The following is a 22426-nucleotide window of genomic DNA, read 5'->3' on the forward strand; positions in this document are numbered from 1 at the left end:
GCTCTTCGCTCCCCTATAACATAAGCGAGACACCCACTGCGCAGAGCTTTCTCTCCGCTATCCGCAAGTCAGAGAAATGCCCAAATATATAATGCCTTGGCTGCATCTCGCACGACTTTAGTCACAACTCGACTTTGGCTCGGTGCGGAACCATTTTCACTGGCGGTTTTTCTTCGTTTTTCCGATCGCGCGCAAGATTAAAGCGCTCAAAGCCAGCGGCCAAACACAAACGCGAGTGGCAAAGTGGAAAGCAGGCTGAAAAATGCTCTGCCCGGGGGAAAATGCCTCTAATGCAAATGGCCAAACGGGTTTCACAGTCAAGGTCGTCGCTTCCGCCCAGCGGCGCTCGAAACCACAACCAACTGCGCGAATCCCCAACGCCCACCGATTACCCAGTTTGTGCATCTGGATGATGGCGGCGCTAATGATTATGTCGTCTTCGCTGGACGCCCTGGTCATTGGTAATTTTCTCCCCTTTTGTTCGCTTTTCGATTGGGTTCGACTGAATTTATTTAGTTTTTGGCATGCTCATGCGCGCATGCGCACATTGGGTGTGAAAGTTGTCGATCGAATCGAAGGAGTTATATAACACGAAACGGCCAGCCAAGTGGGGCCAAGTCGGGTTGTCCACAAGCCCGCACCCGTCCCCAAAAAACAAAAACTAAAAAGAGCGTGTGCATTGAACCCCATGACAGTTGCTGAAATTTTCCTGACCCGCTGCCTTGGCCTCTCTGGCCAGCGGAGATGATAAATTTACTTTCTAAATGCTGCAATTGCCCAGCTGCCCCAGCTAGACATTCAGCTAGAGCTGCAGATTGAGATTCAGATGGAGATCGAGATGGAGATATACACACACGGACTGTCAGTCAGTCGGTCTATCTGCTATAGCGCCACATACATATGCACATATCTCCAATCTCGAGATCGCATCTTGCATTTGGCCAACACGCGTCGCTTGCCCAACCGCCTGAGTTACGATCTGGTGCGGCACGGCTACGGGCCATTGCTGCCGATCCATGATGCAAACGCATTTCAGCCCGTCCGCCGCAATGTGGCACATGGCTGGGACGCATTTCCAAGTGGGTGGAGCTGGCGTTGGTTCCAGAAAGACCTATTACACGAGTGATGTAAAAAAGTTATAGGCATATCTCAAAGGTGCTTCATAGTTTACTCTGATTCTAGCAATATTTAACCAATATTTCCATTTCCAAGTTTGCTGGTGCATAAAAATTGGAAAAATGTTTTTAAATGGCAAGTCAACATAATTTTGACTGCTAGTTTAGTGCCAGCTGTACTTCGTGACTAGTTGCAAGTCTTACTATTGTTTGCATCACGTTTAAATCATCTGAGATCACATTATGGTTAATATAATGTTAATTGAGGCCTCGAGCCAATCAAAAAGGTCATCGAAGTCCAACTCCTCGGAATTCAGGCACTTCTAAACGAGCAAGTGGCCTACACACATTCATATATATATTTCCTTGAGGTTTGTCCAACTTTTCGTTTCAATTGAAGTAGCGACGTGGGTTTTTTCGATTTTTGTCGTCTTGCTCCGTAATAGTTGACTACTATTGGCAACTATGCGCACCACCCATTTCAGTGCGTGATTGGTATCCAGCTGGAAAAAGGCAAAAATATTGCTGCAAGCGGCTAATTTTGGGCTGACGTGAGCGGTATCGTTTTTGGGTCAATGCATTATTCAGTAATCAGTCTCCTTGTTAATTACACACGGCTATCTCACACCCAGTTTTTGTTTTTTGTGTGCCTGCTTTGCAGACAATGATGGAATAGTCGGCAACCAGACTCGGCATCGTCGCTCGACCTCCGGCGCAGCCAGTTGCATGCAAGATGCACGCTTCTACCGCAACCCCAACAGGCCGGTGCACAAGATCTGGACGAACAGCGAGTGCGCTAAGTATTTCCTCTGCCTCGACGGCGAGGTGTTCGAATTCAAGTGCTCCGAGGGACTGCTCTTCGATGTGGTGCGTCAGATCTGCGACTTCAAGGCGAATGTGGACAATTGCGATGTGAGCGCGGAGACGCCGGCTCCAAAGCCACTGCTGGAGATGGCCGACTGTGCGGATGAGTACCAGTTGGGCTGCGCCGACGGCACCTGCTTGCCGCAGGAGTACTTCTGCGATGGTTCGGTGGACTGTCCCGACGGCTCCGACGAAGGCTGGTGCGATGTGGAGCACGATCCGAATGCGGCTGGTGCCTGTGATCCGCGAATGTGCCAGTTGCCGCAGTGCTTCTGCTCGAAGGATGGCACCCAGATACCCGGCAGTCTTCCGGCACAGAGTGTTCCGCAGATGATACTGCTGACCTTCGACGATGCCATCAATCACGATAACTGGGAGCTGTTCTCCAAGGTTTTATTCACACAGCACAGGCGAAACCCCAACGGGTGTCCCATTAAGGGCACATTCTATGTTTCGCATCCGTTTACCAACTATCAGTATGTGCAGAAGCTTTGGAACGATGGTCACGAGATCGCAGTGCACTCAGTAACGTAAGTTGTTTGATCAGCCTGTAAATTACTTCAATTTGAGATTTCACTTTAATTGATTGCCCGTAGGCATCGCGGTCCAGAGATGTGGTGGTCCAAGAATGCCACAATTGAGGATTGGTTCGATGAGATGGTTGGCCAGGCGAATATCATCAATAAGTTTGCAGCGGTTCGAATGGAGGAGATCCGTGGGATGAGAGTACCCTTTTTGCGCGTCGGCTGGAATCGACAGTTTCTCATGATGAAGGAGTTTGGCTTCGTGTACGATTCCTCCATGGTTGCGCCGCATTCGAATCCTCCTCTGTGGCCCTACACCTTGGACTACAAGATGCCGCACAGCTGCACGGGAGTGAATCAGAATTGCCCGTCTAGGAGTTATCCGGGCATTTGGGAGCTGGTGATGAACCAACTGGAAGTGGGCGAGTATATGTGCGGCATGGTGGACACTTGTCCACCGCATTTGAGCGGCGAGGATGTGTACAGAATGCTGACGCACAACTTCAAAAGGCACTACCTCAGCAATAGGGCACCCTTTGGCCTGTACTTCCATTCCACTTGGTTCAAGAAAGTCGACTATCTGAATGCATTTCTGGTAAATATTCCATTTGTCACCATAATACTAGATCTTCATTCCTTCCTGATCATTTAGAAATTCCTCGACGATCTGCAAAAGCTGCCGGATGTGTTCTTCGTGACTAACCAGCAGGCGATTCAGTGGATGCGACATCCCACGCCCAGCAACCAGTTGCACCAATTCGAGTCCTGGCACTGCCAACCGAAGGACTTGGACCCCCACGAGCAGGTCTGCAACACGCCGAATGTGTGCAAGGTGCGGAGTCGGGTGCTGCAGGAGGATCGGTTCTTTTACACTTGCATGGATTGTCCTGCCCAATATCCCTGGATTCGCAACGAGTTCGGCTTGGACTAAGGTGATAGCCCGCTGGACACTAAAGAGCTCGGCGCAAGGCGCTTGGATGTATCCATAATGCTAGGAGCGTTCCAAAAGTAATTTGATAAGATTGATAAAATTTTAGGTTTTAATTGTTTAGAAAAATTAATATTTATAAATTGGATTACGCATATTTAGATGATTCAGCTTTCAAAATCTGACCGTAAGCAAACCCGTAGATAACTTCGTAACATACCTGAAGAGGATAAAGTGATTAAATTTAAAATCGGAACACTCTGAATATTATGGAGAAGCTTAAACACTTTCGCGGGCTCATAAACGTGGTACTTTGCGGCCTGATTAGATTTTAAGAACTAATTTATACGTATGTATGTATGTCTCCGCTAAATATATTTAAACCGATTTCCAAAAGAGCCTTGTACTTAGTCTACTTCCTGGAACGCATCCCAGCCACAAATCCTTGGACTATTGCGTTATAAACGGATTGGCGATGCTCTCGACTCCGTCTTGTGGACAAATGAGCACAAGGGCTGTGCCGCGACAGACGACCAGTCCCAGGCTGCGGGTCTGCTCCTCGGTCAGTTTGTAGGGCTCATCCGAGTCGCGCAGATACTCAACCGTGTTGTCCAGCACCAGATTGAGCAGCGCATCGTAGCCCTTGAGGATTCCGGATGCCTCGCGGCCGCCCGCGAATTTCACGCGGATCTGTTTCTCCAGGTACTTGGAGAGGTCCAGAATGGACTCTTTACGGCGCTTCTCCTTGCCGTCATTGTTGCCACCCACCTGCCAGGTCATGATTATGATGATTAAGCACCACAATTTTGATATTCTATTTAATTTACCTTTTTATCTGCCATTATTCTGTTTTATTTTATATTTTTTTGGTAAATGCCGGCTGGTAAAGTGACCAAAAAAAATTTTTTTTAGAAATACACCAAAATAACGCGCTACTAGCCAGCAGATGGCGCTGGTGAAGTAATCTTATGTGCCGCGCTTTTCGAGGTACATAATCGATAATAATCGAATAACCATGTGTAAGAATTTCGTATAATGTTCTTTTAAAAATATGACAACAAAGTTCTCTTATTTCTACTGTCATAGTATAAAATCACTTTGAAATTATATTTTTGCCTTTTGCTATTGAGGCGAACATATCTATTACTAATAATATTTGTTTAATAATTATTATATTGGTTAAAGATATCGATAAGATTCATTTATTTCAATCGATGCGATGGTCACTCTGACTGGCTCTCCATTTTGTTTTCCACGACATAGCAATTTGTAGTACAACAAATTTTTTTTTTCTACCAATTACCGGAGCGATTTTGTAAATTTAAGTGTTTTAAAGTCACCTTAGGATCATGGGACGCAAGAAGAAGAAGGCCTCCAAACCCTGGTGCTGGTATCCTTTTCGCAAAACAAAGAAATATTTTTTCACTGCATGTGCCGCTCGCTGTATCTGCACATACACACACATTTATATAATGGTATTGGGTTGGGGGTAGATACACACACACGTATACGCATTCTCGCTACAACGCCGCATCCTCGTGAATTTTCCTTAACTCTTAACGCCAAAAACTAGGTACTGCAACCGTGAGTTCGATGACGAAAAGATCCTTGTGCAGCACCAGAAGGCCAAGCACTTCAAATGCCACATCTGCCACAAGAAGTTATACACCGGACCCGGACTATCCATTCACTGCATGCAGGTGCACAAGGAGACGGTGGATAAGGTCCCCAACTCGCTGCCCAATCGCTCAAATATTGAAGTCGAAATCTTCGGCATGGACGGCATTCCCGCCGAGGATCTCAGGGATCACGAACGCCAGAAGAATGGGGGAAAGTCTGATTCGGACGATGATGAACCGGTGGCCAAAAAGAAAGTGGAATGTAAGTGACCAGCAAAGCGTATTGTATACAAAATCACTATACAACATTCATTGCAGATGCCATGAGTGTACCGCCGCCTATGATGATGCCCCCAAACATGATGCCACCTCACATGCTGGGGCAGTACGGCATGGGCATGATGCAGCATATGCCGCCGCTGCCTCCGTATCCAGTGTCCATGATGCCGCACATGATGCCTCCGCGTCCTCTGTTTCCAGCCGCCATGGCCACAACATCGGCGGCAGCTGCTGCGGCGGCGGCACATCATCACCACGCCGCCGCCATGGCTCAACAAAAGCCAACATTTCCAGCGTACAGGTTAGCATCGTTAGGGGAAGACCACATAAGAATCCTGCTAGCTTTTTATCTAAAGATGGCAGTTAGATCCTGCTACTAATCTTTTATTTGAACAATTCGTATGTAGATTTAGTTTTGGGCGTATTTTAAGCGAAATACTTTCAACTTTTTTGCTTTCATCTAGTGAACTCTAAATAATTATTCACATTGGCACATTTTTAATGGTTTTCCCCTATTAAACATAGTTGTGAAGCCAGTCAAATGACTTATTATTTGGCTTAATCCCAAGAATTTGTTTTAAACTAACGTAAATCAATTATTTCTTCTTTTTGATAAAGTAATGCTACCATAAGTGCTCCGCCTACTACCAATCATGCTGGTGGCGCATCCAGCGCACCACCAAGTGGTCTGCCCGATGCTCAGCAACACCAGCAGCGACCTCCAGCTCCACCGGCGGCAAGCGGAACATCCGCTGCTGCTGTGACCACAAAGATAATGCATCCACAGGAGGACCTGAGCTTGGAAGAATTGCGCGCGCGCCAACCGAAAATACAAGCACGGTTGGCGGCCGCTTTGGCTTCACTGGCGAATCCACAAAGTCGCAAGAGTCCCAGCAACAATGGTGGCGCTTCCACGTCGATTCCCACCACTCCGCCGCCCCCGTCGCTGGCCGGGATCTCGCCAACGGGTAGCAATAGCAGCAGTGGCATGGCTAACTCGATTGCCGTCTCCGCAGCCATGTCGAAGGCCCAGGAAGTGAGTTCTTATCATAGTTATAGAAACCATAGTCAATATAAATAAACAGACCGGGACAGAGACGACTTCCACTGATTAACAGTAAATGACAAGCACAACGGACTGAAACGAGGACGTGTAAAGAAAGACAATTTCCTCAAAAAAAAAGAAATATAATGAAAGAATAAATGTAATTTCACATACAAAACCTGACCCAATTTCGACTGCATTTTGAGAGAATGCATTAGCATTCTAAGAGAATTCCATTTTTCCAAACAGGACACTTTTTTACATTTACTCTGTTTAGACGACCACAGCGTACGAGAGCAAACAGATTACGAGAATCACACAATACGAAACAACATTTAAAAGAAAAGAATACTTTTTTTAGCATATAGAATGATATATGTCTGTACAATTTTTAATTAAAAAAGAAATTAATGGCAACAAAACAAACGAAACGGCGGTTTTCAATTTAATTAATTTGATTTAAAGCATCTTAACTCAAAGCCCAGAGAACTCGTTAGAAGGGAAAAGCAAGGTTTCACATTGTCTGGCCCTAAACGTAATCTCCATCAATCTGATATGCCAAAACATGTACCAGTTTCCCCTCTTGTATTGTATTTTAAAGGTAAAGCGGAAGCAGCTGAAACGCAATTCACATGCCCACTGATAAATAGAAAAATTCTTAATAACGGGTGGGCTGATTTAATTGGATCATAGGGGCATATTTGAAGCCAGCTTGCTTAGTATGTGTTAGAGAGCTATGTAGTCGGTTCCATACACGCTTAGGCAGCGTTTTTTCCATCAAGTGAAGGCTAAATAATCATTCTGAAATAAAGAATCTAAAATTAGATGATTACTTGATATGATCTAGTCACTTTTGTCCGTTAACTTTTGCTACTTCATCCGCTTACAATCTGCAATTTTATATTTTTATTTGGGTTTCAGCCCCGTTCTCCAAATTTTTTGAAAGCCTAAAGCAACTTTTTTGTTAGCACGATATGTACAAAAAGACCTGACTCAGTCAGGATACATTTTTTTTGGCTGACCCCGAAACTACACCCTCCCAGTGGCAAGTGAGATAAATTCAATCGATTCCAAACATTTTCTTACAGAACGCCGCTCTAGTAGCCGTGGCACAGGCCCAGGCGCAGGCACACGCACACGCACATGCTGCCCAGGTGCAGGCCCAAGCTCAAGCCCAGGCCGTGGTCCAAGCTCAGGTGCAAGCCGCCCATGTGGCGCACGCTGTGGCAGCACAGCATCAGGCGGCTCAGCAGCAACAGGCGGCTCAGCAGCAACAGCAAGCCGCGGTGCAACAGCAGGCGGCGGTGCAGCAGCAGCAGCAACAACAGGCGGTGGTGCAGCAGCAGCAGGCGGCGCAGCAGCAGGTCAAGCAACTGGAGGAACTGAATCGGGCTGTGATGCTCCAGCGCTTTCAGGCTGCCCGACAGCCTGGGAATCCCGGTGCGGCAGCAGCGGCTGCGGCGGCCGCAGCCGTCGGCATGGTAAGTCTCTAATCCTGTGGTGCTGCGTATGCCACGCGAGCAATCAAACCAAAGAATGAACTTGACTTAACAATACCGAAGTTCCGAGTGCGGAGAATCTCAATCTGTAAAAGACCACAATACAAATACCGATCTTGTGTCCTAGAATGGTATCATAAAGCCAACGACAGCACTTTCGAGTGGGTTAACCCAATAAATAAAGCTTCGCCCTCATCATCATGGTGATCACCTATTAGCTAATGATTTTCGCGATTAGTTGGGGGTTCTAAATTTACAATGATCCTATCTATAGTTAACCGAAACGCACACTCATAAGACTAATCTCAAATTTATGTTGAAACCATCAAGATCTTGTTTGAGGATACATTAAAAAATGTGTGTATTTGTAAAAAAAAATATTTTTTTTTATTTTAAAACGGTTTTAGTTTGTTAATGAATAAACATATTTAGGAGCTGATAGGAAAAGGAAATTTGCACTTTAAACCAAAATAACGTTTTCATCAGTGTAAAAACAATCACTTGGCTAACTACAACCGCTTACCAACACTACCGCTTAAAGTTCCCTTTTCTTTTCGAACCCATTAATTTTGCCCAGCTTAGAAACAAGGAAGATCAACAGTCTCAACTTTACGCCATATGTATAAATATAAAAAACCCTATTAAGCTTGTAAACTGGAAAAATGTGTTAAAGTTACCGTTACAATTGCAGTACAGAGCAGAAGTTCAGTGTTGATAAACGATAAAGTGTTGCGCAGGGTCCAAAAAGAGTTACAGTATGTATGGTTTTTGTACAACAGCAAGTTAATCTCTTCCCCAAAACCCAACCTAATCACTACCTCCAATAAAACTCACACCCCGCAAAATGATATGTGATATACAAAGTGCGCAATGCAACCAGATAAGTAAAAGCCAAAAACTCCATTATAATCTTACTTAGTCGTACTTATGCAAGTAATTATGTAGTCTAAGCAAGTACCTACTCTACTCTATCTCTCTCAATATCACACCCATGCGTATATAATCCACAAGATCAAACCCCCCGACCCCAAATGAGTTTCTAGTACGTACTGCCTTGCAAGTAAAACAGAAAACAATGAACATTTACAAATATGTTAGTGAATGAGAGAACAGTCGTGAGTTATGTTATACTATTTTGCAAGCCATGTAAGTACATTTCAATAATTTCTATTACAAAAAAAAAAACAAAAGAAACAATTACTTTGAATTTGTCGTAATGGTTGCTGCGTTGGTTGGTTTAATTGATTGATGATTGATTGACTGGTTGATTGATTAATTCATATCCACAAGATATACACTTGAATTAAGTAAGACAACACTCCGCATTGATATGTCTCTATCTATTTCTATTACCTTGATACTTCACCCACCAATATAAAAACAAAACCTAAAAACTACCTCATAAGCATAATATCTAAATGTTTTATGACCTGTAAATTGTATTACCATATATCAGTGTTTTATGTTTTTCCGATCACGCATTTCTGTCTCGAAATCAAATTCTTCCTTCATTGAAAAGCATTCCTAATTCATACCATCCACATCCACTACCATTCACACTAACATTCCATTCATCTGGTTTAACGCGCAGAACAAATGCTTAACCAAGGTAGAGGACTTCCGGTCCGCGATTCCTTCAATTTCATTTACAACCGATGAGCTTGCCGTAGACCTCCTCCTAACCCACTCTCATCCTCATCCAACTCTACTCTTAGCCAAGTTTGAAACTAACTTTAACAGAAAGATATTGGAACTTGAACTCGACCCCATGCCTCCGGTTAGTAAATCAAATTACTATTTCTTTTTCTTAAGTGCGAATACGAATAATTTCTTATGTTGCTCTACCTGAAGTGCAACTCAATTATTAAGATACAAAACCAAATATGGTTTGCAATGCAATCCCCTCACACCTTCTTCCACACCATCGTCGTCGTCAGTTCAGTTTCCGAATTGTAAGTACTTTTCATTTTAAATCAACAAACTATTTAATTACAACCAAAATATATTGTTTTTACCATGGTGAGAAGAGAAGTCTCGCCCCTTCTCTCTGCTCTACTCAATATTCTACTCTATATTTCTTGTCTCTGCTCTATCATACATTTGTAATGCGATGCAAAAATGTTTTCCACCAACAAAAAACCAAACACACACACACACACCTTATCCATTTATTGAATAAGTACGCAAAACCAACTTATTAATATTTTAAATGAAAAAAAAAACGAAACAACATAATTAATAACAACTTAGCTAATTTTGTGTACAATGGCTTCAATATAGACCTTGCTGAAGTGCCTTCAGGAGTATTAATCCGTGATCTCTTTTCCATGCTCTTCTATATCTTTCTCTCCTCATCCGGTCCTACACCTTCAGATGCCGCTCCCTGGGCACATGCAGCTTATGCAGCCGATGCTGAGACCGGCCATGGCCATTGGACCCCATGGAGCTCTCATCGGCGGGAATATGCTTAGAGCCGGTGGCCCCGGATTACACGGCATGCCTGCAGGTATGTGACTAGATTGCTGGCTGTAAACGGTGTAGCGGTTGCTAACTATTTAAAGATCGAAATAAATACAGATTTACATTATGATTTCGGTTTAGGTCTACTGCCGATGCAGATAGGACTACCGGGAATGCCGGGTGCCTTACCAGCAGGAGCGATGGCGATGCCTGGAATGGGCGTAATGCTGCAAGGACATCCCAATATGCTGCAAATGATGCAGCCGCGCTTTAGATGATGTCTGCCCGCAGCGCCGGGTCTGTTGCAGGCGCCAGCAGCCCAGACGCCAACGCACCTGCAACCGCAGCCGCATCCTCAGCACGTGCAGCCAGCCCGGTCCTTTTCCCGGACCACGGCCGCTCTGCAGGCTCAGGCACCACTGTTGAGCCTGCCGCTGCCACTGCTTTTCCATGAGTGAGGCACGGATCAAGCTTATGATTGCAAACAGCAAAACAGCGCGCACTCAGCAAGCAAGTTCTTTTATAAAATCCAACCAAAGTCAGTTTTTTTTCAATGTATAACAGTTTTTGAGACACGGTACCCTAAAAACACACATACACACTTCTTGGCCACACGCTACCCACTAATCAGCGGTTATGCATAGTAAACAAGTCGATGTCATTTATATATATATATTTCGTTCATCTAAAGCACTCCATTTTAGCTTTTGTTTTAAACCAAATTCCCCATTTTTCCCAATCTGACCTTCTCGATGTGCGTGCATAAATACATCTTTTAGATATATTATTCGTACTCTTTGTATAACACAAAGTATTACAACGCTAAGCCACACACACACTAACACCAACCATCTGAAGCTATTTTGTTGTGCTGTAGAAATCTATCTAATATCTGTATCTATATCTGTATAATCAGCAAATTAATCGTTGACACTTAACATTTAACATTCTTTTTCTTTTTTTTAGTTTCATTTAGTGAGCATATATTTTAAACACATCCACACCCACACACTCTCAAGTTGTTTAATTATATCGCCTACAAAACAAATGAAATCCGAAAAGAAAAAACCTTCGAAATCACACAAAACCAAATGCAAAACCAAAAAACATGAACGCTCAAAGCCCTGGGTATGTTGACAATTGCCATAAGCAGCATTTTTGTGTTGTTTTTGTGTTATTCGTGCGTAATTATACTTTCGATTCTTTATGTCCACGTGAAAAGCTCTGCAAACTGTTATAATGTTTTTAAAATTCATAAAACTTCTGGCCAGGCCCCATGTTGTCTAGACCTTCGTTCAATCGTTCAGTTGCGGCTGGCAAAAAGTAAGTCCTATCTTTCCTTACCTAGTATATATTCAACTATATACAAAAATATTTATAAAAATATTCGAAATTTGTTTGTATCGTTTCTGATTTTTTGGTATGTAAAATATATTTGGTGTGTGTCATCGTGAGACAACAGAACAGAGCAGGTATCTACATTCAATTTGATTTTCTTATTCAATAGTTATATGTGCATAAACAAATACTATCTATCCTAAGTCATTTGGTTATGGTATGGTTGGTACTAATCAACAACAACTACAATAAAACAAAACATCCATCCCCCTGTAAACCGCCTACATAGTTTATAGAGTTGCCCCTTGCTGAGAATCTAGATAGGAATTGCTCACGTGTTAGTAACTACACTCGATACTCGTACATTGTTTCGGGATAGATCTTGATGCTTTTGCTTAGTTGTTACCGTAGCGATCTTCCAATGTCCTTGGTTATGTAGCTTCCTTCTCACGACTTCAACTAGTTTTCAAACTAACTAAACGTACATAATACTCTAGAACTTCATCCTTTATAGAGGCGCTCAGGTTTTTGTTAATCCGATGGTAAACCCATACAATTTTAGCTAGCATAAGTAGTCGATTGACAGTTAAAAAGTACTAGTCGTATCCTTTTTATTTTGTTATGTTCATGGAAGATGGAAAGCAGCATGAGTCAGATTGTTTTCCATTCCCCGAGATCTTCGAATACTCCGAACCCAGTGTAGCCTACAGTAGTTAGACTTAGCACCCAGAACCCTGGAGAGCACCACACGTGACACAATCTAACACTCACCTACGTACGTTTGGGTATATCTTTAGTACACACATGTAACACTTGTAACCCAACCATTATACTATATATCTCTGTATGTATAAATACATGTATTAATGTAACTATACCGCGTAACCTAACCATAAGCAATGACAAGTGAAAAACTGGCCAAAAAGAAGCGGTTGAATCCTCCGAGTATTCACTTCGCTCTGGCCAGTTTAGCGCAAAATTGATGTTGGACTTTTGGGTCTGGCAAATTAGCCGCACCGCCATCGGGATATCGCCGGGCATATGAATTTCGTTGGCCTGGTTCGATGATCCTGCGGTGTTAGAACGGCGTGCTTCAGACGAAAGTACCTCAATGCAAGACAGACAATATCGCAGATTTGGTGGCATTACTCGTATACGATTCACACACTCCCCGACTAAGCTCGCATCTGTACACAGTCGTTATAATCGTACTCGTAGAATACATATTCTCTTTCTCTGGTAATTATATGGCGAAGACTTGTAAATATTTGATCGACGCATTTCATTTCGTAGAGTTGCTTTTACTTACCACTCTTGCTTTACTTCCGTCGGGAATGCATATTATTTAAATAACTCTTGTTTATCATAAAACTCTCTTTAGTGATCCAAATTTTATATTATTTCGAAACAATTTATTGTATACTTTTAATTGGACAATTTTTTAAATTTATGTAAAATTATTTTGGCAATAAAAAGGCAACATTTTAATTCCTTGACTTGTTGGTTTCAATTTAGCCTTTTCGATTGTCAATTTGCGGCTGTGTTATGTTAGTTAATCCAGATTATCAAAATGAGTCAAATCAAATTGAATTTGTTTACTTTTGGCTTGCATTTCCCGTCAGTAGTCAACATATAGTATTCTTTTTGGTGGTGGTCTTTAATTGATTTAATATTCTGTCATAATTTTCCGTAAAATTCTATCCATGCAATGCACGCGTTCATTTGAAAAGAGTACAGCTAAAAAAGGCTACAAGTTTTGTTAACATTTAATGGGCTTAAGGTGTTTTGCAAGGAGAACTAACTATGAAAACTAAGACTTAATTAAATATTTAGACCACCGAATCTGTCTGTCTTCGCGCTGGGCGACACGCGAGTAGCTGGACAAATGGCAGTCCCTGTAATACTAAAACCCCACACAAAACCGATCCACGAGCGTAAATGACTGCTGCGTCCAGTCGAAAGCGTGTCACATTAATTTTGCTGAGCGAAGAGTCCCCTGCGTCCGTGCTGCCCCCTTCTTTCTATCCATATTAATATATAAATAAGTGGTATATGTCTATCTTTGGATTATGTTTTGCATGCCCAGAAGAGTATGCCTTCCGACCACAAAGTACAAGTTCGAATCGGACGCAGGCGATGTGCCGTAGCCTGGTCAGCAGATATACGGCCTGGTCCGGTGTATTGTAACTCTGAGGCGAGGGCACATCACAGTTATGGAAGTAACTGTTGGACTTTTCGGTCCTTGTCTTGCGACCACTCAATCGTTATATCCACACGCATAACACCACTATTATATATAACTTTATAACTGAATCAGACGAACCGCATTCGCATACTACGCGTCTAGTTCAATCCACACAATCCGGCGGCTGAATCACCAACCACATCGACCACCACACCACTTCTCAAAGCATTCGTGCAATGATGGATCTGAAAGAGATTTACTAGAACGTTTGGTTACACATTTTGTTCAGTGTTGATTTACTCATTTATCAATATGAAATTAATCAATAATGCTTTGATAGTTGCAACTACTTTGTTTGGGAAAGTATTTCAAGGTCGAATAAATTTCAAACTAATAAACGATAAGAATTTCTTTTGCCAAAGATCTTTGAAGCTTTCGACCAAAGATTTTTTTTATAATTAATTAATCTTTGATTAAATATAAATGTTAACCGTGTTTATATTTCTCATAAGCTTTAAACATTTTTGTTGCATTTACTTTTAACTAAAGCTTACGGAACTAACTAATCAAATTTTCCTTATCCATTTCTGTTCGTTCCACAAATAATCACACAAATACTTAGCTAATGCCTATACTATATTTAGAGCAAATGCATAAAATCAAAAACCAACAAATTTGCCTATGTTAAATCATTTTTAATGTTGTCATGTAAATGAAAAGATGCAAGAGCAAGGATTAAAAACAAAAAAGAAAATAGAATTCTTGTACGTAAAATGTTTTTACCAAACCACTAAGAAAGATAGTATACAAGCAAGTTATATAAGCAATTGTTTAAATTCTTTTTAACTATATAAAAAGCAAACAATACTATTAGGAAAACATATAAAATGCATAAAAGTACTATTTCTAGTTTAATGTTTCGATTGTTCTCTATTCTTTTGAAATTAATTTATTGACATTTTAATAAAACAAATAAAAGTGAAAATCATGCGTTTTCGTTCATCTATTTTGTTTCAGGTTAAAACTGATTCATAATAAGTCTGAAACTGTAAGCTATTATTATTTAAAACTTATCACTTTATTAAAGGGAACCTGCATTCATATCTTGTATGGAACTTCCACAAAATGGATGACTCATTGGGATATCCCTATTTGAACCAAGGCACTCATTCTGTCAGTGAGACAACCGGACGACCGGAACGTTCCATGATTATAAACCAACAAATTAATTAAAATTTAATTTCAAATATTGATTATATACAAGGGAAATTACTTGGACATGGGCTTGTTTGATATCTTTTCATATTTATGGGTCAATCGTGAATAAACAGTAGGCCTACAAGCGGTGTGGGAGTTTTTTCAGGGGCTTGTCAATCGCGGGGCCACAGCTGGAGATTTTAATGGGTGGATTAGTATGTCCATGGTGTGGGAGTTGTGCATAATATTTGTGGGATAGCCCAGGGAGCGTGCCAAAAACTACTTTAATTCATAGCCAACGTGCTAAACCGTCTTACGGGCTGACTAATTCAAGTTCAGTTGAATTCCAAGAGAGCCGCTTGGAGCGGGAACCACTCACGCAGACCGGTATCCAATAAGACGACTTGACTGGCGGCTCACTTGACTTTTAGTTTCGTTTCGAGTCTCGACACTGGCGGTTGTGTGCTGCTGTTTTGTTGATCATAAGAAGGTGTGTTAAGTGGCGACCCGAACTGTTGACATTTGGTCCAGTAAATCACATAAACAACATATGTATAAACTCGGTGATCATAAAAGCGAAACCAGGGCCAAACGAAAGATTCAAGACACAAACTTAGAGGCAGCCAGGTGACAAGGCTTGCATAACTGGAGCTGACCAAAAAGTGTGTTTTCAATACTCGCCTCATTTGTGCCTTTGGAGCCATTCACAATTGTTAAACAAGAAACAATAAATATGTATTAGCAACAAAGCAAACAAAAAACGCATTAAGTAATGGCAATAAAAAAAGGATAGATGGAAAATCACGTCGCCATTTCATTAAAATCCATTAATAATGATACAACATTTGGTAATTACATGCGGCTTACTTAGACACGCCCACAATAAAAAACGGAAAGTATATTTTTACAGCTGACTCACGTAAATAACTTGAAAACTGCGTGAAAAAAATTCATCATCGAGAAGAGTCTCAAATCGAAAATACACTTTATTTGAGGAACAAACGAAGATTTTGAAATGCTAATGGTCGAGCTGCGAGGCTCAACTTGAAATTGATGATGAGGTCGAGTGTTTCGGACAACGAGGTAGAAAAAATGAAAGATACTCTAAAAATAAAGATCGACTGAGGTGGCAGTCAACTTGTAAATAGTTTGTTATGGAGAAAGGTTTATTTTAAAGAGCACTTCAGTAGTAGATCGTTCTGATTTTTTGTTTTGAGCAAAATGAAAAGTGAAAAAATAAAAAAAGGTTAAAGAAAACATCGGTCGACTTCCTTGGCCACGTTCTGATCTTGTTCGTTAGATAATATACCTCAAGACTCGCTTTTAACCAGAAATTAAACTTTGTGGTTTGGCAACTGAGTCAAAGTTTTGGCCGACCAAAGGCAACTTTCAAATGCCGAAGTGAACCAAAGCGACAAAAAGTGTGAGTCACGCGGAGCATTAGAAGGCCAAGAAGGCTGGTCCAAATGACATAATTTAAGAATTTTTGAACATTATAAGAAACAAATATACTGAGAAGGAAATGTGATGGAAAATTAAAGGAAAAACTCATACTATGATTCAAAATGTCTGTAAACACTTTTGTATCTACGATTTGTTTGTGCCCAATTCAGCAGTTTAATCCTACCCTATTAAATGAATCTTAATTTGGTTTTCTTTGAGTGTTTGATCTGGTTGCGTTTATGGCTTGGGCAAGGTCGTTGCGGCTTAACGGAAGCTTAATGAGTAGAGCAGCGTTTATTAATTGATTTTGGTATTTGCAGTGAATTTATTGGAGCCATGCTGCGATTCAGATTAGGCCTGCTACTTCTGTGGGCGGTTTCTGCCCTGGCGAACGACAATCTACGCGTAGCCTACGAGTGGCGGGAGATGGACTTCAAGTACGCCAGTCCGGACCAGAGATGGTCGGCCATCGAGCGCGGCGAGTTCAAGCCGGCCAATGTGATACCCTTTGGCCTGGAGGTCGCCGGCCACCGACTCTTTGTCACCCTGCCCAGATGGAGGGACGGAGTGCCAGCCTCGTTGGCCTACCTTGATCTTAATGGTAAGCGCTTGAGTTGCATTGTTGCAGCTGCCACAGTGCATGAATTTGAATATAATTGCCACATGCAATTGCAGTATGTGTGCCAAGAGCTGATTTGAGATCTGGGATCTCAAATCTTGGATCTCACAGCTCGGCAATTGTTTCGGTCGCGTCTGATGGCGCTTCTGATCAACTTGACCATCCGAACAATTCCGTTTCCTTTCGCACTTGCGGCAATTAGCATAGTAATTCCGCTCGCTGCCGTTATTAGCTGTCTGACATCAACAGCATGCCACAAATCGGTGCATACTATATATATTTATGTACGTGTACATATCACTTGTGGTTCTGTGTGGGCTGCGAAGTACACTTGTACAATAAGCAGTCTCATTTGGCCAATGCAAGTGCACATATAGTATCAAGTTGTTAAAATATCGCCCTTGTTTTCGTTTTTAAAATTTATTTATATATTATATTTATATATTATATATTTATTTATTTATTTTTACAATTACCGAGAACTTTGCTTATATTATATATTCTGCTAATTAGAATATTCCTGGCAAATCGTAGTAAATATAAAGTTACTTTACCTTTTACTGCTCAACAGCAAGGCCCGTGGGCAGTTGATTTAGCCACAACTCAATCAGAGCTTATTAGCAAGTTAATCAGTTTACACAAGTGCACTGAAAAGTGCGAAATACTCACCAACGGTCAACAACTACACCAACATTTTGTGAGCAATCCAATTAGCAATGCAAATGGCCAAATTTAAATACAACAAGGCAAATGAAATGACTGTTGACGAGAGAGATCAATAAACCTTCAAATATAATATATATATTAAATAAATATATACAACAAATATTTATTTAAGTTATATCGTTAATTGGTCTTACTTTAGACGATTATATCACGGATAAAATTAGTTATATTTAACATGAAATTTTGTATTTTATTAAGCGTTCTATTTTAATGTATTTTATGCAGATACGTCCAGCAAGGGTCCAGCCTTGAAGCCATTCCCCAGCTGGCAGGCTCACAATCTCCAGGAAGCCGAACCGGAATTGGTTTCCCCTTTCCGTGTGCGAGCCGATAGATGCGGACGCCTGTGGGTGCTCGATTCTAGGATCTCCGGAGTCCTGGAGCAGACCAAGATCTATGGAGCAGCACAGCTGCTGGTCTACGATCTGCACAATGATGATTTGTTGAGACGACACGTTTTGCCCGCCGGTCAGTTGAAGCAGGGCTCTTTACTGGCCAATCTGGCGGTGGAGGACTCCGACTGTGAGAACACCTTTGCCTACGCAGCCGATTTGGGTAGTCCCGGCTTGGTGGTTTACTCATGGAAGGATGAGGAATCGTGGCGTGTGCAGCATCACTTCTTCCACCCAGATCCAATGGCCGGTAACTTCAGCATCAATGGCATTGAGTTTCAATGGGATGATGGTCTATATGGACTGGCTCTATCGAAGCCCCTGGAGACGGGCTATGCCACATTGTACTTCCATCCCCTCTGCTCCACTACGGAATTCTCGGTGGATACATCGATACTGCGTAACAAGACCCTGGCCACTTCGCCGATGATTTATCGGGAATTCAAGGTGCTGGGCTCCAGAGGACCGAACACCCAGGCTGGAGCCGAGTTCTTGGATCCGGATACCGGGGTCCTCTTCTACGCCCTGCCCAATCTGAACGAAGTCGCCTGCTGGCGCACTGCCACAGACTTTAGCCACAGTTCCCAGAGCCGCATCTACATGAACAATGATACCTTGGTGTTCCCCAGTGACATCAAGGTGGATGATCAGAAACGTCTATGGGTCCTATCCAATCAGCTACCCGTCTTCATCTACGATGAACTGTACGCCGGCTCAATTAACTTCCGTATCCTGACTGCCAGTGTTAAGGAGGCCATTGAGAATACAGCCTGTGAAATTAGAACTTCCCCTCTGCCTGATGTAATCAACAAACTGGGGGATATTCTAAATACTAATATCAAACTGAAGTCCAATTCGGCTCCTTCCCTCAGGAACCTTAGCTCCCTGATTATGATTGGCTTCTGTTTGCTGATGAGCTTTAGAATCTAGATTCCCAGAGCGGTACAAAAGTATCTTGCGGGAATGTTTTTCAGTAACAGAGAACTTGAAATAATTCTGTAATTTTAGCATTTTCACTGATTTCTTAAATGTACGAAATATTTTTATTTGAGTGCAATTGTAATCTGTTAAGATGTAGGCTTAGAAAACTTAAACGTTGTACGTGAAGTTGATTAAATGTAAGAAGTGTATTTTGAATAGTTTTTATACATATGTACTTCCCACTTATTGCCAATCCAAGCCAGCTTGGTTATTGACTCAATATTTGGGTTGTTTTTCCTTCTTTTTATAGGCAATTTCTATATCGAGGGTCTCGTCGCTGGTTTGGGATTGACCATCCTCGGAGTTTGCCTCTAACTTTGCCTGCTCCTTCTGCTGCATCTTCTTAATGAATCCGCCGCAGAAAAAGAGCGTCATCTGGAAGGATACCAAATACCTTGTTACTCTGCCACTTTGAATGTGGACTTGGTCTTACATGTTCCAGTATTCCAATCAAACCCAGGACAGACAAGCCCAGTAGAAATCCAAGGGAACCACCCACATCGGCTATGAATTGTGTGGTGTCATAGCTGGGTCGCTCTTCAATCATCTGAAAATGTTAGCATGCTAGTTGAAAGATCGATGTATCATAATATTATTAACCTACCGATATCAGTTTCGTTGTATAGTATATGTAGATTTGGGTGCGTGGCTCTGGTTGATTGAAAGCCTTTCTGTTTTGAATGAAGGTTGTGTATATTCTCGATTGGCAGGGCTGAACACAGTCGCAGTCAAAGTCATCCTCATTTTCATAGACACTGAAGGAGGAAATGGAAAATATATAATAAAACACTTAAGCTTCTGTCTTACTCCTTATAATCCGATATCAGTTTCCTCATGGAAAGGGAGTCATTGCAGGGCTCACTTGCAATCTCATGCATCCAAGGTCCCGAGCACTGCATATTATCGGCCAAATCCTGCCAGATGCATTGTTCACCACACTAAAATGGTTGCAAATACTGAATTAAGGACACATATTGTGTTTGAACCTACCTTTAAGTCACTGTAATCCTCATCATCGGAACACGCCTCTTCTCGCGTCTGAACATTGGAGAAGTATTGGGTTTGAAGCTTGATCTCAATTTCCTCATTGACACTGACAAAGACATACTCCACTCGACCAGAACCCTTCATATTGATTTCTTGTCGGGAACAACAAGATAAGCTTATTCTGCTATGATTTTTGTATGATAATCTCACCTGTAAAATTCTCTTTCTTATCGTGTATGAAGACATGCCACCCAACACTGCCTGTGTCCACATCGCTGACGGATGTGGTCAACATAGAATGTTCTAGCATTATGGAGTAACCTACAGCCTTTGATACTCTCTTGGCGGATTCCTTGGGTCTAAGCGTGTAACACCGACCCATGTAAAAGTGTAGACTGCTGTTCATGACCACATCTAAATTCAGCAAATATATTGCATTATGCATTTAAAATACTCTTCATCAATTAGACTTACTGTTTCTGTCCTCGTTTAGTCCGTAAAATACAAAAGTGTCACCCGAATCATGTGTGCTATTCTCAAAGAACTCATCCAGGGATATTTCTCCAAACGGATATTTCATCCAGCAGGTTGCATATTTTGGATGTGGACAAGCACCGCCGGAAAGGCGCTTTAAAAATATTTGCATATTATAGAGGAGATGCATAAATATCTCTAAATGGATTGCAAAATATCTTCTAGTTTTCTTATCCACTAACCGTTAGCACCTCCTCCTTATAGGGCGGTTCCCGACATATGGTGACCGCGGGCATTTCGATGGTTTCGTTTAGGCTGTAGTAGGAGTGAGTGGATATGGGTGGATTGTAGAGCTTGGCGAAGCACTCGTACAACTGGACAATGACCACAATGCAGCAGGCGAAGAGGACCAAGTAGCGGATGAGCTTGGCTGGATCACGGAAGAGCCAGGCCCGCGTCTCCGACCAGTAACCCATGGCGTGTGGAAAGTGAAACTCGAGTGAGCTCAATGGATATGGGGATACCAGTTTCTGTCATGGCTGAGGGCCAATATCTTTGGGTTCGCAGCATGCTTGAATTCTCACAGTTGGTCAAGATAAGCCTAATATTGATTTACGTGCCGTGGTGGCGATAAAGCGCCATCAACCCAACCATCGATGGTGACTATACACCGGGACATGTGCCGTATTCATTGTTTGCAAAACTCCGTAGTACCACGGCTCTGAGCGTAACATTACCAAAACAAGTTGTTTATAATTGTCTACGCCTAGTCCAGATAGCTGTGCCGCCATATCTACTGAACCCGTAGCTGCAGCAAAAATCACCGCTGAGTAACGAATTTATGGTTTTATATCTGTTTGCTCCTCGTCCAATCGCCGCGTGTGCAGAGGCAGTCTTGAGGTTTCCTTATGGGGTTATGTTACAAGGACTTTCTAATGCTCTTCTGTAAGTCAGTTTATAGTTTTGACTAAAATAACATTTAATAAATTCCAATAATAAATAAATATATCTTAAAATATTATCCAATTAAAGCTCTTATCCTTTACTATGGTATAAAGAAGTTATTGTTATGTTTATAGACAGTTGTTTTTTTCTTAAGAATATATAACAACAAGAATGGTAACTGCAATTATTATGCATTATTCATTATGCCTACACCTTATCTAAAAACAATTTGTATTCCATCTGAAAACCTTATATAAAGACGCATTCGCGATACCTTAGCCTATCATCAAAGCACCTCGCACGGGCATAGCTTGACCTTATAGACAGTCAGCTAAATCTAAATCTATGCAAACACCTAGCCATTAGCGAGGCATGTACATACATATATATGAAACTATATAAACAGATCGGGATATATAGCCGAAGCTTTCGGGCGAAAACAAACAATGCGTGGTGGTGATCCAGCCAGATCGAGGAGAAGACATTCCTCAGTTGTGACGTTAAATCAGAGCAGCAGAAACATCGCCCCAAAACGACCCACTGCTATTTATCCACGCCCCTATGTACCATGCTATGTACATGCTGGGAAAGTAAAACAAAAAAAAAGAAGAACTAATAAACAAAAAGAAACTTGCTACTAAAAATAGACAAATTGAAACATTTCATGAGATGAAAACACCAACACAACGTGGACATGGACGTGCTGACGAGCACGCCAAAAAATAAAGAAAAAAGAGTGTTTCTTTACTGATGGGGCACAGATACAGATACATTTACAGATACAGATACAAATACAGATGCAGATA

The 22426-nt window shown here is 41.8% G+C and overlaps 5 protein-coding genes across 5 annotated transcripts; 3 read left to right on the top strand and 2 right to left on the bottom strand.

Moving 5' to 3' along the window:
• The first annotated feature begins 262 nt into the window (after nucleotides 1-262).
• On the top strand, nucleotides 263-3829 carry LOC117150251. The gene is made up of 4 exons (XM_033317051.1): nucleotides 263-461; nucleotides 1777-2509; nucleotides 2576-3098; nucleotides 3156-3829. Exons 1-4 carry the CDS (start codon nucleotides 263-265, stop codon nucleotides 3432-3434), a joined length of 1734 nt encoding a protein of 577 aa, XP_033172942.1. The 3' UTR covers nucleotides 3435-3829.
• On the bottom strand, nucleotides 3782-4363 carry LOC117150252 (U6 snRNA-associated Sm-like protein LSm7). The gene is made up of 2 exons (XM_033317052.1): nucleotides 4259-4363; nucleotides 3782-4199 (listed from the first exon to the last, which is right to left on the bottom strand). The coding sequence occupies exons 1-2, from the start codon at nucleotides 4271-4273 to the stop codon at nucleotides 3882-3884; spliced, it is 333 nt and encodes a 110-aa protein (XP_033172943.1). The 5' UTR covers nucleotides 4274-4363; the 3' UTR covers nucleotides 3782-3881.
• A 287-nt stretch (nucleotides 4364-4650) lies between these two features.
• LOC117135115 (BUB3-interacting and GLEBS motif-containing protein ZNF207) lies at nucleotides 4651-12564 on the top strand. Its single transcript, XM_033295132.1, has 7 exons — nucleotides 4651-4821; nucleotides 5005-5312; nucleotides 5369-5630; nucleotides 5948-6365; nucleotides 7463-7855; nucleotides 10247-10379; nucleotides 10475-12564. Exons 1-7 carry the CDS (start codon nucleotides 4781-4783, stop codon nucleotides 10609-10611), a joined length of 1692 nt encoding a protein of 563 aa, XP_033151023.1. The 5' UTR covers nucleotides 4651-4780; the 3' UTR covers nucleotides 10612-12564.
• A 2910-nt stretch (nucleotides 12565-15474) lies between these two features.
• On the top strand, nucleotides 15475-19363 carry LOC117135116 (protein yellow). Its single transcript, XM_033295133.1, has 3 exons — nucleotides 15475-15543; nucleotides 16817-17097; nucleotides 18067-19363. The coding sequence occupies exons 2-3, from the start codon at nucleotides 16833-16835 to the stop codon at nucleotides 19161-19163; spliced, it is 1362 nt and encodes a 453-aa protein (XP_033151024.1). The 5' UTR covers nucleotides 15475-15543; nucleotides 16817-16832; the 3' UTR covers nucleotides 19164-19363.
• A 19-nt stretch (nucleotides 19364-19382) lies between these two features.
• On the bottom strand, nucleotides 19383-21265 carry LOC117135117. The gene is made up of 8 exons (XM_033295134.1): nucleotides 20918-21265; nucleotides 20676-20829; nucleotides 20412-20615; nucleotides 20205-20353; nucleotides 20022-20152; nucleotides 19819-19969; nucleotides 19648-19761; nucleotides 19383-19589 (listed from the first exon to the last, which is right to left on the bottom strand). Exons 1-8 carry the CDS (start codon nucleotides 21149-21151, stop codon nucleotides 19431-19433), a joined length of 1296 nt encoding a protein of 431 aa, XP_033151025.1. The 5' UTR covers nucleotides 21152-21265; the 3' UTR covers nucleotides 19383-19430.
• Nucleotides 21266-22426: the final 1161 nt, after the last annotated feature.

The sequence above is a fragment of the Drosophila mauritiana genome, chromosome 2L (genome assembly GCF_004382145.1).
Source record: "Drosophila mauritiana strain mau12 chromosome 2L, ASM438214v1, whole genome shotgun sequence".
NCBI lineage: Eukaryota > Metazoa > Arthropoda > Insecta > Diptera > Drosophilidae > Drosophila > Drosophila mauritiana.

Bases quoted from the DNA above. Each gene is read 5' to 3' on its own strand.
- LOC117150251 (XM_033317051.1), top strand. From the start codon at position 263: ATGCTCTGCCCGGGGGAAAATGCCTCTAATGCAAATGGCCAAACGGGT. The intron at 462-1,776 runs GTAATTTTCTCC...CCTGCTTTGCAG, and splicing joins GCTGGACGCCCTGGTCATTG to ACAATGATGGAATAGTCGGC. The intron at 2,510-2,575 runs GTAAGTTGTTTG...GATTGCCCGTAG, and splicing joins ATCGCAGTGCACTCAGTAAC to GCATCGCGGTCCAGAGATGT.
- LOC117135115 (XM_033295132.1), top strand. From the start codon at position 4,781: ATGGGACGCAAGAAGAAGAAGGCCTCCAAACCCTGGTGCTG. The intron at 5,631-5,947 runs GTTAGCATCGTT...TTTTTGATAAAG, and splicing joins CCAACATTTCCAGCGTACAG to TAATGCTACCATAAGTGCTC. The intron at 6,366-7,462 runs GTGAGTTCTTAT...ATTTTCTTACAG, and splicing joins CCATGTCGAAGGCCCAGGAA to AACGCCGCTCTAGTAGCCGT.
- LOC117135116 (XM_033295133.1), top strand. From the start codon at position 16,833: ATGCTGCGATTCAGATTAGGCCTGCTACTTCTGTGGGCGGTTTCTGCC. The intron at 17,098-18,066 runs GTAAGCGCTTGA...TATTTTATGCAG, and splicing joins GGCCTACCTTGATCTTAATG to ATACGTCCAGCAAGGGTCCA.
- LOC117135117 (XM_033295134.1), bottom strand. From the start codon at position 21,151: ATGGGTTACTGGTCGGAGACGCGGGCCTGGCTCTTCCGTGATCCAGCC. The intron at 20,354-20,411 runs GTGAGATTATCA...GTTCCCGACAAG, and splicing joins TAAGAAAGAGAATTTTACAG to AAATCAATATGAAGGGTTCT. The intron at 19,762-19,818 runs GTAGGTTAATAA...TAACATTTTCAG, and splicing joins ATACAACGAAACTGATATCG to ATGATTGAAGAGCGACCCAG.